Below are 11,990 nucleotides of genomic sequence, written 5' to 3' on the forward strand. Positions count from 1 at the left end.
TTCATATCTGTGTTGCATGGAGTCACCTGTGACCAGGTATTCCAGCCCAGGACCATGGAACTACATTCCACAAGTCCTCTGCATTACTGGGTTCTGCCTCAGAAACTGTATTTATGATGTCACCCCACAAGTTTTCTATGGGATTGAGGTCCAGGGATAGGGCTGGCCGCTCCATAACATCAATCTGGTTTATTCATTCCAAAATATTATACGAATATCTAATCTGTCATTTGATGCTTTTTGGAGATTTTTTCCATCTTTTCTTGGCGTCTTTATGCACATTAATACAAATTTTTACCTGGGGTGCCCAAACTTTCAAGCCCCACTGTGTATAGTGGCTTGCGGAAGTTTACACACCCATGCCAAAGTTGACTACAAAGAGGAATATAAAAAACATCTTTAGGAAATGATTTTAATGCCTTCATTAAAAGAATTGGGAAAAATCTAACCTTGAGATGGGGAACTTTCCTCAATGCAAATCAAATCAGCTGGCTAACTGAAATAACACCATGCCAATCTCTATGTATGGTGAAGGGTATGTGATGATGGGGGGGTTGTTTAAATTCCAAAGGCCAAGGGAACTTTATCAGGATGCATAGTATCCTAGATCCATGAAATAACTGGCCTTTAATAATAAAAATGTGATATAGGGGTGTACTTACTTATGCCCCCTGTATTTTATGGAAGAACAATTATTTATTTACATTACATTATTCATTCACAAAGAAAATTGGTGTCCCTAAAAGGTTGGGTTTTTCCTTTCTTTTTTTAATTAAGGCTTAAGATCAATTTCCAAAAGATGTTTTTTATTCCTTTTTTTTAGTCAACTTGGGAACATGGGTTCTTAAATGTGTGCAAGCCACTGTATATATCGTCGTCTTTCAGATGAGCCTTTATTATAAAATTCTCACTCCATAGTTATTCTTTCCATTAAAAAAGGTAATTTCTTTTAAAGCTTAGTAATGATATTGTCCAATTTTATTTTAATTGCTTTTTGTGAGTTGAAATAAATGTAAGGGATTGTGTTGAATTGGCTCAAATGTTGTATCGGTCGCAGGCCCTTGAATTGAATGTAATCTGCATTATATTGTGGCAGACTGTGATATCAGTAAATATTGTGTTGTCGTCCTAAGAATCAATATATTGTAATAAAACATGTGATTTACACCCCTAATATACAGGTCAAACCACAAGTCTTCCAATAACTTAGGATCTGGGCCGTAATTAGGCCCTACAGGTAAATATATACCGTATACAACAGACATTTTACTCACCTGTAGGCCTTGTTTGCCAGGAGGCCCTGGTGAGCCTTGCACTCCTCCAAAACGTGGGTCATAATATCCACCACCGGGCTCTCCCTTTTCTCCCTTCACACCTGATTCTCCACGCTCCCCCTTCAGTTCATTCTGTTGGAAACAGTTTAACATTATGAAGTACAGGAATCCATCACACTAATGAAACTGACTGGTGGTGTAACAATAAGCCTGTTTACCTTGAATGTGTAAATATCAAAATTAGAGGCTGTTCCTGGGAAAAAACAAAAGGTGTTTTAGTGATCAAGTACTCATAATTTACTTTAATGCAGTCCTGCAGTGCAGGTATGTTATGGACAGAGCGCAGTTCCGTGTTTTTTAAATTGATGGAGCCCCCCGCTCCGATTTTACACCGGTACCGCTAACACCATTCAAAGCCTGCCCGAGCCCGTCTTGTGCAGATGAATGGTGCCCGTCCCTCCCTCCCTCCCTGTCATCCAGGGGACTTTTTGCTGGCGGGGCTCAAAGGCATGAAGAGTGGCATTTATCTGATCAACACAATGCTAGGTTTTCTTCTTTTTTGGAGATATATTGAGCGGGGGAAACTAATTAGCCTGTGTGGGAGGAGTGGGAATTTTCACCGCTCCACTACGCTCACATGCTCTGGTGGATATGTTTGCAATGATATTGCAGTATGTATAATTCACACAAACAGGGATTTACCTGGAAGTCCTCGGGCACCCTGCTCTCCTTTTTCTCCTTTAGTTGCTACAACAAAATATAATTTTTAACATCAGCAAGTTAAACACAATATCGCACAGGTGTATTCGACATGGCAAAACTGTTAGCGCCCTGTGTCATAGATAATGATGTCTGGTTTATCAATTCATTTTTTGTGTCAGACTTGACAGACTAATCTCTTGACAATAGAGTGTAAATCCCCTTCAGGCTGAGGCAGCTGGATCAAACTCAAGTTAAGATAAAACTGTTTATCTCTGCAGACACTTTAAACCCTTCATAAATCTCCCTTCCTTGGCTGGCACTTCAACTTAACTTCCATTTTCTGTCTCACAGTTGTATGTGTTGGTGCTAAAACAACAAACAGTGTGTGATGGAGGTCATACCTGGGTAGTTCCTTGAAATGTCATCATAGCGCTATGAACAGAAAGAAACAATGCTCAATGAAGAAACACAGCACCAGTAACAACGGAGAACAGGATTTGTCTTGGTTCATGCCAAGTTATGCAGTTACTGCTTCAAATATGATATGGTTTAGCTGCCAGACACCACAACCAATAAGATCAACTGGTATGCATAAAGGTCCAAGATCTTGTGTACTCACGTTGAAGCGATCGAAAGGAACGGCTGGCCCGGGGGGTCCGGGTGGTCCCGGTGGTCCTGGTGGGCCAGGGACTGGACCCTGATGGAAAAAAAGTTATTCACTCTTCCTTGCCATTTGGTGTTTAGATACTGAAGGATTCCCATTAGGTAGTGGTACGATTACTGACATGACAGTATTTTGGACATATTGTGATGCATTGATTGCTAGCATTAATGTTAACGTCAGTTTGTTTGACTTAAAACAAAATGCATTCAACTGTCAAGCTTTTTTTTAGCCAACTTCTGAAGTGTCTCAAAAAAGAAACGTGAACTAGGCACGTTGCCATCAACTGGAAGGCTACGCCATCAATGTAATGTGCCAGTAAACCGAGTAGAAGTCGTCGAGGTTTGCTAGCAGGAAATCCAACAGGTCGCATTGGCCGTCCAACCATCTACGAGAGAAAAATGGCTCAGATTGGGGCAAGTGGTAATTGTTCTTTCATGTCGGCTCGTATTAGCCGTGTTCCATGCTGTCCGGAGACCAAAAAAAAAAAGGCATTGGAATATCTGAGAAGACAGCTGCTCAGCCATGTGAGGTGAATGTCAGCAATACAAGTTCTGACGTAGCAAAAGCTAAAAAATATGTGAATAATAACACCGATAATGAGGGTCTGTACAAGCTAGCCAATAAGCCGTTGATGCTCAATGCAAGGTTGTGCCTTTGTTACACTCTGGCATGACTTGGGGATTGTCAAACTGTATTAAAATCTGCCTTCTGTCTAAGACATTGGTAATAATAAATACAAATATGGAAACTTACTGGGTAGCTGTAGCCAGATCCAACTCCTGCCTCCCCTTTCTCACCCTTGTACCCATTTACACCGGGGCGACCCTAAGGATAGAAAGTCATTGATTATTTCCATGCACTTGGAAAAGATACAATGGGATTAAAATGTAACCACAGCAATATACAATAGGTCAGCAAAAGAATATGTGGTACTTGGTATATGAAATTTTAGCAATGTGCTATAAGAAACCAAGCAAGGGGTACTTACAGGTCTTCCGGGCATTCCAATTTCACCCTTTAATCCAGGAGGCCCATATGGTCCCTACCACAATAAATCATGAAATAAAAGACAATCAGCTGACTGGAGAATCAAGTGGAGAAAAAAAAACATTTTTAGTCTACAACAGTGTTGGTACATTAGTGTAGATATCTTCGTTAGAAATTCTCAAACACTTACAGTGAGGCCAACAGGTCCTGGAGATCCTCTGTCTCCCTGCGGACAGCGATAAGGACATTAGTTTCAACAACACAAACGCCGCCGTATCGCAGGCAACACATTTACACATGAAGAGTAGCAACACACCGTATGCTATAAAGGAGACGTGCATGTATGTGTTTGTATTTCAAATCAACCTTTATTTATATAGCCCCTTTCAAACATAACAAAATGCAATTCAAAGTGCTGAGAGTGACTAAAATACAGACAAAAAAGGAATAATAAAAGCTAAATGGATTTATAGACTAATGCAAACCAAGATAAAGAAAACAAACCGGTTCAAATATAATATAAAATCATACAAATCGTTAGAAAAATAATGAAGACAATAACTGTTCCAACACACAGAAGTAAAAATACTAATGCAATAGAAATTAAAAGACATTAAAAGAATGAAATTGCACGTTTGCTTTATTATGCAAGAGCGAGAGAGATAAAACGAGACATGCAGTAAATACACAGAGTCAAATGCAGTGAGACTCACCTTCAGACCCGTCAGCCCTTCCAGGTGGAGAAGATTTCCATCCGGTCCAATTATTAAGCCTGGTTCACCTTTCTCACCCTGAGCACAGCGAGCAGAAACCAGACAATACAGACTTCATTACGGCCGTGTCCTAATGATGAGTGGCTAAATGAATAGCTGACCAAACAAATAAGCAAGACCTTACCTTCACTCCGTAGCCCGGGAGGCCGGCGTCTCCTCGGTCACCCTTTGGTCCAATAGGACCCTGCAGGATGAAGATGATACGATTTCTCAACAGTCATCTGGCAGCGGGAAGGTATCTGTTCCCCCCATCGACTCAAGATGTTCAATTAGTCTCCTCAAAGAAGCAGCCCATCCACTTATTTCTACAGTCAATATCTAAACAGTGGTCCACTCTGCTTGTAAATTGCTGAGTGGACCACTGTTTAGATATTGACTGTAGAAATAAGTGGATGGGATGCTTCTTTGAGTAGATGTGGTGCCAACATGGCATATGCTTGCCAATGTAGTTCAGAGCAGCATTTGGTGCTCAGTTACTTTTGTGAATGCAAATTACTGTTAAATTATCTGGAGGCATTCTTGGAATTTGAAATAAAAGAGTGTAAAGAAGTCTCTTCTTCTGTCCTTATAGCAGTTTGCTTTCAGCTTATCCCTGTGAACAAAAGGTTCACCACCCATAGCAAAAATTCAGCACACAGAATTTTTGAACCTATAATTAAGTGAAAAGACAAAAACCAACAAGGAATTGATCCTACCAGTATGCACTGTTAGTGTAGAAGCCTGATGGCCTGATACTTATTCCTCTGTGCCACAGAGCTCCAAACTTAATCAAAATCAATATACATCTGTTTGAGTAACCTTCTCTAAAAACTACACTGCCCTACTGTTCAAGGACATCATTTTAAAAATGATATTTTACTTTAGCTGTGGAAACCAGAATATTCTTTATAACATTAAATAGGTCTTACTAAATGTGCAACGAGAGTTAAAAACATGTTTAGTTATTCTTTATTGAGAGTTTAACACTCAAAAACATAACTAATCCATTTCATCAACTGCAAAAACTAGACTGGCAACATAGACCAACCGCATAACAACTAACATTAAATCCCGATTGGATCACTAAAATATGTGACGTCACTTTTTTTGAGCAAACACCCACTTCAAACTGGTGAAAACCGCTAGTCAAAAAGCTTAGTCATGTCAAATAAACAACTTTGGCAGATAATTCTGTATTTGTGTAGGACCCCATTGTTTATAGCATGAAACTGATTAAGAAAATAGGTTTTCAGGGCCTTTAAATTACCTTTTTAATAACGAATTTAGAATTGTGACCCTTTTTTTTTTATTTGCGTCTATGGTAGGACTAAGTGAATGGTTTTGAGGCTGATTGCCAACTGAGGGAAGGTACTGCGAGGCGCATTGACACATTGTTGGTTTTGGTCTTTTTATGGGAGGTGTTTACAATAACTAATAATCTTAATTTAAAAATTATAAATGTAGATTAACAACAGGTTCAAAACACTCAGGAGACAGAAACAAAGAGACAACGCAAGAAGCAAATACATTTCACATTTATAGTGATAATAAGGGCAAGGTAACATTAATTATAGTAACACAAGGAGACTTACAGGGAATCCAGCTTGACCAGGCAAACCAGGTCCTCCCTGCACAGGAAAACATAAGACACATATAGCTTCATTGAACGGATATTCTGCATTTTGCTTACTGGCTGTGATGTACACATTTGGTTTTACTAACTTTACAAATAGCACAAAGGTACAAGTGAATCCACCCACAACTCATTCTGGCCCTGACTCGTTTAAACTGGGAAATAAGCACTCATTTCACTCAGTGTAGATCAAAGGTATACAGCTGCCTAAAATATATTATATTGAAATGGACATGAGAGTGATTACAACTATCCTATGTTCTTACAAAGTTTGACATCTTTGAAGGAATCCCTTATCAGCCCTGATGTGTCTTGTGAAAAATCACCCTAACACAGAAAAGGATAAGTTGATCAACACGTTTCACCATATGGTATGAATAAGGGTGTCTCAGTTGAAAGCCCACTCTACGGTTCTAATTCCAAGTGCACATTCAACTGTATACTGTATATGTTTTTAAAAGCTCAATGACATGTACATGGCCTTGTTAAGTGTTGCACCAAATGCATTTAGATCTCAGTTTAAAAGGCAAGACCTCATCTATGGTGTCAACATGAGGAGAAAGATAATGTATTAGTATCGTTTTTCTGTATCAGTGTCACGGTTTAAACATGAATACAGACCTGAGGCCCAGCATTGCCAACAACCTGTAGACACACACAAAGACAACAAGTTAAGATGAAGGCCACCACTGATTAAAACTGCCCTTAGTTTTTGGATTTCAGACCAGTGTGTGCTCTTTGTTACTTACATTGCCAGATGTTTGGTAGACAATTTGTCCAGGTGGACCGGGTGGACCGGGTGGACCTGGGATTCCAGTTCCATCCCGACCTGGGTCACCCTAAAACCACAGCACGCACGCATGCAGCCAAACCATGTTAAACTGTCCCAATTAATCAAATCCCCATGACAGAGCTTTAGTTCTTATGTTTGTATTTAACATAAAGAATTAAAAAAAGGTTACGAGGTCCGAAAAACATACAGACATACAGCGTGTTGCTGTACAGCATTGGATCAGCATCTTACACACAACTGCTTTGTAGTTAACATAATGTAAATAAAAAAACAGATGTATAGTGTTAACATTATATTTACCCGGTCTCCTTTGTTGCCACTGCTACCCTTTGGTCCCTGTAATATTAAAAGATACATTAAAAAGGTGAAGAGACTGTTTGTCCACGTACCTGCTCCATAAAGGTCTGACAACAGACAAAATGAACCACCCTCTTAATCATTGAAGGCAATAGTAGCACAGGGTATATTATCTAATTACATGTTAAATCTTTTTTTTTTTTTTTTTTAAGGGGGATAAATTACAATGATTAAAACATATTATTCATGTTTACTTAAGCAGAACAGCACCTCGCAGCTAAATGAAATATAAAATGGAGGAAATATACTCCCTTCCGCGGTCTCAATAGGTTGTTCCCTTATTAATTCAGAACTGTGTTCTACAGATTAGACACATTGATTATGAAATAATATTAACTCATTTACTCAACGTCATTCACTAGCCTTAGGACTGCATCTCACTGTCTTTGTCACTGGATAGAGTTTTCCCAGCTGTCATTACATAACATAAGAATGAATGCCGAGACGACGTGTGGTGAGTGTCTGGCAACGTAATGCCGTGGTGGGTGCTACACATTGGTGGTGTAAGAGAGTAGTCCCCCCCCCCCCAAAGCGCTTTGAGTGTCTATGATAAAGCGCTATATAAATGTAATGAATTATTACTACTACAACAACAACTGAGCCAAATCCATGACAACAAAAAAACTCCATGATGAAGACCCTGACGTCATTGAAAGCTCTGGAAAAAGTGGAGCTTGTTTAACTTTGATTTCTAATATCCAGAATGAACTTTATATTGAGTATAACTTGTTATACGTACATCACATTGATAGTGTATTTTAAAGCAGTTATTGACCAACACTGATGAGATGCCTGATGTAATGTGCACCTCTACTAAAATAAACCTCACCATGAAGCATTGTGGCTAAACTGTATTTACACTTCCTCTGCACTGCTGGAAACAGCAGCAGGACGTGCAAGAGATGCACATTCTTTGTCCTCAAACTGTCCATTTCCTTCCCTCTATTACACTATAGTTATTTTTTGATAAAACTGGTTGACATAGGGGTTTGTGTGAGGGGTTGGCCTTTTTTGTTCTGTTACTGCATTTTGCTAACATTGGTATGGCTCAGGCTGCATCCTCATCCTCAAAAAACAAAATCATTTTCTCACCCAGAAAGTACTCAATACAATGGATTTTATGAAATTACTATTGTGCCCACGGGGGAAAATGGTCCACAGGTATTAACAATTGTGAATGCTAAATATTTTTGCCCAATGGCTTGTTCATTTATTACATTACATTGTGTTTGAAGTTAAAACGTTAAAAACCATTAATAATTCCTTTATTTTTCTTTCATTATTTTCACAGTCTGCCCTGTCTGTAAAGCACAGTTCAGACCAAAGATTTGTAACGAGACCAAACGTTCTTAAACTGGCCAGTTCACTCCAATGACACAAGACAATGTACCATCTCCATAGCAACAACTCTTTGTACTTCCGTCCTAACTTCCAACTTTCAGCCTTTAGTTGTAGCTGGATATGTCATTTGTTGCGTCTAGATATGAATGTGGATGATGTTAGTGAGATGCTTGCTACAGCTGCATTTCTAGTAGAGATTCACTGCTTTGTTCTAACGCCGCTCGCTCTCTATAAAATACAAATGAAATGGATTTTGGATCATTTTGTTTCTATAGTTTGTTGCTGACGTAACTAGCTGACTTCTCCATTGGCTGTTGAAACAGGTGACGTCCCTTACATGTCATCTAGATGTATTTTACCTGAGGTCCGGGGAAGCCATCCAGCCCTGGTCGTCCATCTTTTCCTACAGCACCGTCACTGCCCTTCTGACCTGTGATACCAGGCAACCCAGCTTTACCCTGCAGAGGAACAACAAAGACACACCAGTGAAAAAACTACATTCAGGTAAACACAAAAACAAAGTTTCTACCACATTACTGCCCGGAATGTGAAAAGTTTGCTTGTACTTCCAATCAACCCCCAACTCTGCAGCTTTCAGCTATTTCCTGCTCTTTGTTGTGCTTTAGGCAATCCACAAAGACAAGTGTGTTTGCTGTGTTGCTTTGAGTTTTTTTCTTTCTGCCCTCTTTATTTTCATACGTACATTCTACTCAATTAAATAGTTATTTTGTTTAAATTTTATGCCACTGCTGCTTTTATCAGTATTCATTTAATTTTTTCCTTATTTTCAGTTCTGTCTGTGTGCTTGTATTCTTTCTTTTTACCCTGTTTCTTTCTCTTTAGAAAGGTGCAAGGACCTTTCTGTGGCTCGGGAAAGGGAAGTTTGGGGTTCCCTACTGGACCTGCTGCCCCCGCGACCCAACCCCGGATAAGCGGATGAAGATGGATGGATGGATGGATGGATGAAGAGGCTTGAGGGCGTGCAGGGGCCAAACGCTCACTACCACCTCAGTCACAGGTAACGGTACCTGATGCTTGTTTGGCCATTTTCAAAAATTTAACATACTCAAAACAAGACCCATTTTTTGATCCAGTAGTTTGCTTTTAGAGTGAAAAGAAACCATGTGAGTTGGGGACGTGGACAAGAGGACCAGTTCATGACAGATTTTTGGAAAAAGGACTTACCGGAAGTCCAGGCAAGCCAGGAGAACCCTGAAAGCAAATGCATTTGCTTTAGTTATTTGCAAGCTCAAGTATACCTTCCACATTTTTTCCAACATCCTTGTTGGACCAGTTCAGTATTCACAGACATGTTAAATGTAGACCTGTACAAAATACATGACATACATTTTTTATAGAACAATACTTTGTAATTAGATCATTTACAGAAGGAATGACAGTTAGGACAAAAATTAATGAACTAGGGCTGTCAAACGAGTAAAATATTTGATTGCATTAATGTCATAATAAACTTTCAATTAATCTATTTTAAATGACCCTTGATATGTTTTGTTTTTTTTTTAGATTTTTGGGGCATTTTAGGCGTTTAATGACAGGACAGCTGAATAAGTGAAGAGGGAGGGGGGGGATGGGGGCAATGACATGCAGCAAAGGGTCACAGGTCAGAGTCGAACCCTGGTCCGCTGCTTTGGGGACTAAACCTCTACAGTGCCTTGCAAAAGTATTTGGCCCCCTTGAACTTTTCAACCTTTTGACACATTTCAGGCTTCAAACATAAAGATATAAAAATTTTATTTTTTTGTGAAGAATCACCAACAAGTGGGACACAATTGTGAAGTGGAACGAAATCTATTGGATATTTTAAACTTTTTTAGCAAATAAAAAACTGAAAAGTGGTGCGTGCAAAATTATTCAGCCCCCTTGCATTAATACTTTGTAGAGCCACCTTTTGCTGGATTACAGCTGCAAGTCGCTTGGGGTATGTCTCTATCAGTTTTGCACATTGAGAGACTGAAATTCTTGCCCATTCTTCCTTGCAAAACAGCTGGAGCTCAGTGAGGTTGGATGGAGAGCGTTTGTGAACAGCAGTTTTCAGTTCTTTCCACAGATTCTCGATTGGATTCAAGTCTGGACTTTGACTTGGCCATTCTAACACCTGGATACGTTTATTTGTGAACCATTCCTTTGTAGATTTTGCTGTATGTTTGGGATCATTGTCTTGTTGGAAGATAAATCTCCGTCCCAGTTTTAGGTCTTTTGCAGACTCCAACAGGTTTTCATCCAGAATGGTCCTGTATTTGGCTGCATCCATCTTCTTCTCAATTTGAACCATCTTCCCTGTCCCTGCTGAAGAAAAGCAGGCCCAAACCATGATGCTGCCACCACCATGTTTGACAGTGGGGATGGTGTGTTGAGGATGATGAGCTGTGTTGCTTTTACGCCAAACATATCGTTTTGCATTGTGGCCAAAAAGTTCCATTTTGGTTTCATCTGACCAGAGCACCTTCTTCCACATGTTTGGTGTGTCTCCCAGGTGGCTTTAGACGAGACTTTTTATGGATATCTTTGAGAAATGGCTTTCTTCTTGCCACTCTTCCATGAAGGCCAGATTTGTGCAGTGTACGACTGATTGTTGTCCTATGGACAGACTCTCCCACCTCAGCTGTCGTTCTCTGCAGTTCATCCAGAGTGATCATGGGCCTCTTGGCTGCATCTCTGATCAGTCTTCTCCTTGTCTGAGCTGAAAGTTTACATGGACGGCCAGGTCTTGGTAGATTTGCAGTGGTCTGATACTCCTTCCATTTCAAAATGATTGCTTGCACAGTGCTCCTTGGGATGTTTAAAGCTTGGGAAATCTTTTTGTATCCAAATCCGGCTTTAAACTTCTCCACAACAGTATTACGGACCTGCCTGGTGTGTTCCTTGGTCTTCATGATGCTCTCTGCGCTTTCAACAGAACCCTAGACTATCACAGAACAGGTGCATTTATACAGAGACTGATAACACAGGGGATTCTATTTATCACTCAGTCATTTAGGACAACATTGGATCATTCAGAGATCCTCGCTGAACTTCTGGACTGAGTTGCTGCACTGAAAAGTAAAGGGGCTGAATAATTTTGCACGCACCACTTTTCAGTTTTTTATTTGCTAAAAGGTTTAAAATATCCAATGATTTTGTTCCACTTCACAATTGTGTCCCACTTGTTGGTGATTCTTCACAAAAATAAAAATGTTATATCTTTAGTTTTGAAGCCCTTATGTGTCAAAAGGTTGAAAAGTTCAAGGGGGCCAAATACTTTCGCAAGGCACTGTATATAAGTGCACCCGCTCTACCAACTGAGCTATACGGGCGCCCATCCCTTGATTTCTTTTTGTCCCATTATTTTTTCTCATGTTAATGCTCTTAACAACATGAAAAGTGGATCGACTTGCTTTGTGCAAATGTTTTTTTATTGAAAACACCACTGGCATAGTGTATAGCCTACTGTAGTGTTCAATTTCACATGTAAAATTCTCACTTGGAG

The 11,990-nt window shown here is 39.7% G+C and overlaps 1 protein-coding gene across 4 annotated transcripts in view; it reads right to left on the reverse strand.

The window, feature by feature from the left end:
- Positions 1–11,990, reverse strand: part of col18a1a (collagen type XVIII alpha 1 chain a) — a 105,941-nt gene that overhangs the window by 20,720 nt on the left and 73,231 nt on the right. For 3 of the 4 annotated variants that reach the window (XM_032512563.1, XM_032512562.1, XM_032512561.1), the window contains 16 exons: positions 9,689–9,715; positions 8,863–8,961; positions 7,106–7,141; positions 6,762–6,851; positions 6,634–6,657; positions 5,972–6,007; positions 4,525–4,584; positions 4,341–4,418; positions 3,818–3,853; positions 3,629–3,682; positions 3,394–3,465; positions 2,596–2,673; positions 2,378–2,408; positions 1,977–2,021; positions 1,493–1,527; positions 1,275–1,406 (listed from right to left, as the gene is read on the reverse strand). In XM_032512563.1, the coding sequence (XP_032368454.1) occupies positions 1,275–1,406; positions 1,493–1,527; positions 1,977–2,021; positions 2,378–2,408; positions 2,596–2,673; positions 3,394–3,465; positions 3,629–3,682; positions 3,818–3,853; positions 4,341–4,418; positions 4,525–4,584; positions 5,972–6,007; positions 6,634–6,657; positions 6,762–6,851; positions 7,106–7,141; positions 8,863–8,961; positions 9,689–9,715 (933 nt within the window). The remainder of the gene's footprint in view (positions 1–1,274; positions 1,407–1,492; positions 1,528–1,976; positions 2,022–2,377; positions 2,409–2,595; positions 2,674–3,393; positions 3,466–3,628; positions 3,683–3,817; positions 3,854–4,340; positions 4,419–4,524; positions 4,585–5,971; positions 6,008–6,633; positions 6,658–6,761; positions 6,852–7,105; positions 7,142–8,862; positions 8,962–9,688; positions 9,716–11,990) is intronic. The other variant, XM_032512564.1, reaches the window with a different exon arrangement.

Source organism: Etheostoma spectabile, chromosome 4 (genome assembly GCF_008692095.1).
Source record: "Etheostoma spectabile isolate EspeVRDwgs_2016 chromosome 4, UIUC_Espe_1.0, whole genome shotgun sequence".
Classification (NCBI taxonomy): Eukaryota; Metazoa; Chordata; class Actinopteri; order Perciformes; family Percidae; genus Etheostoma; species Etheostoma spectabile.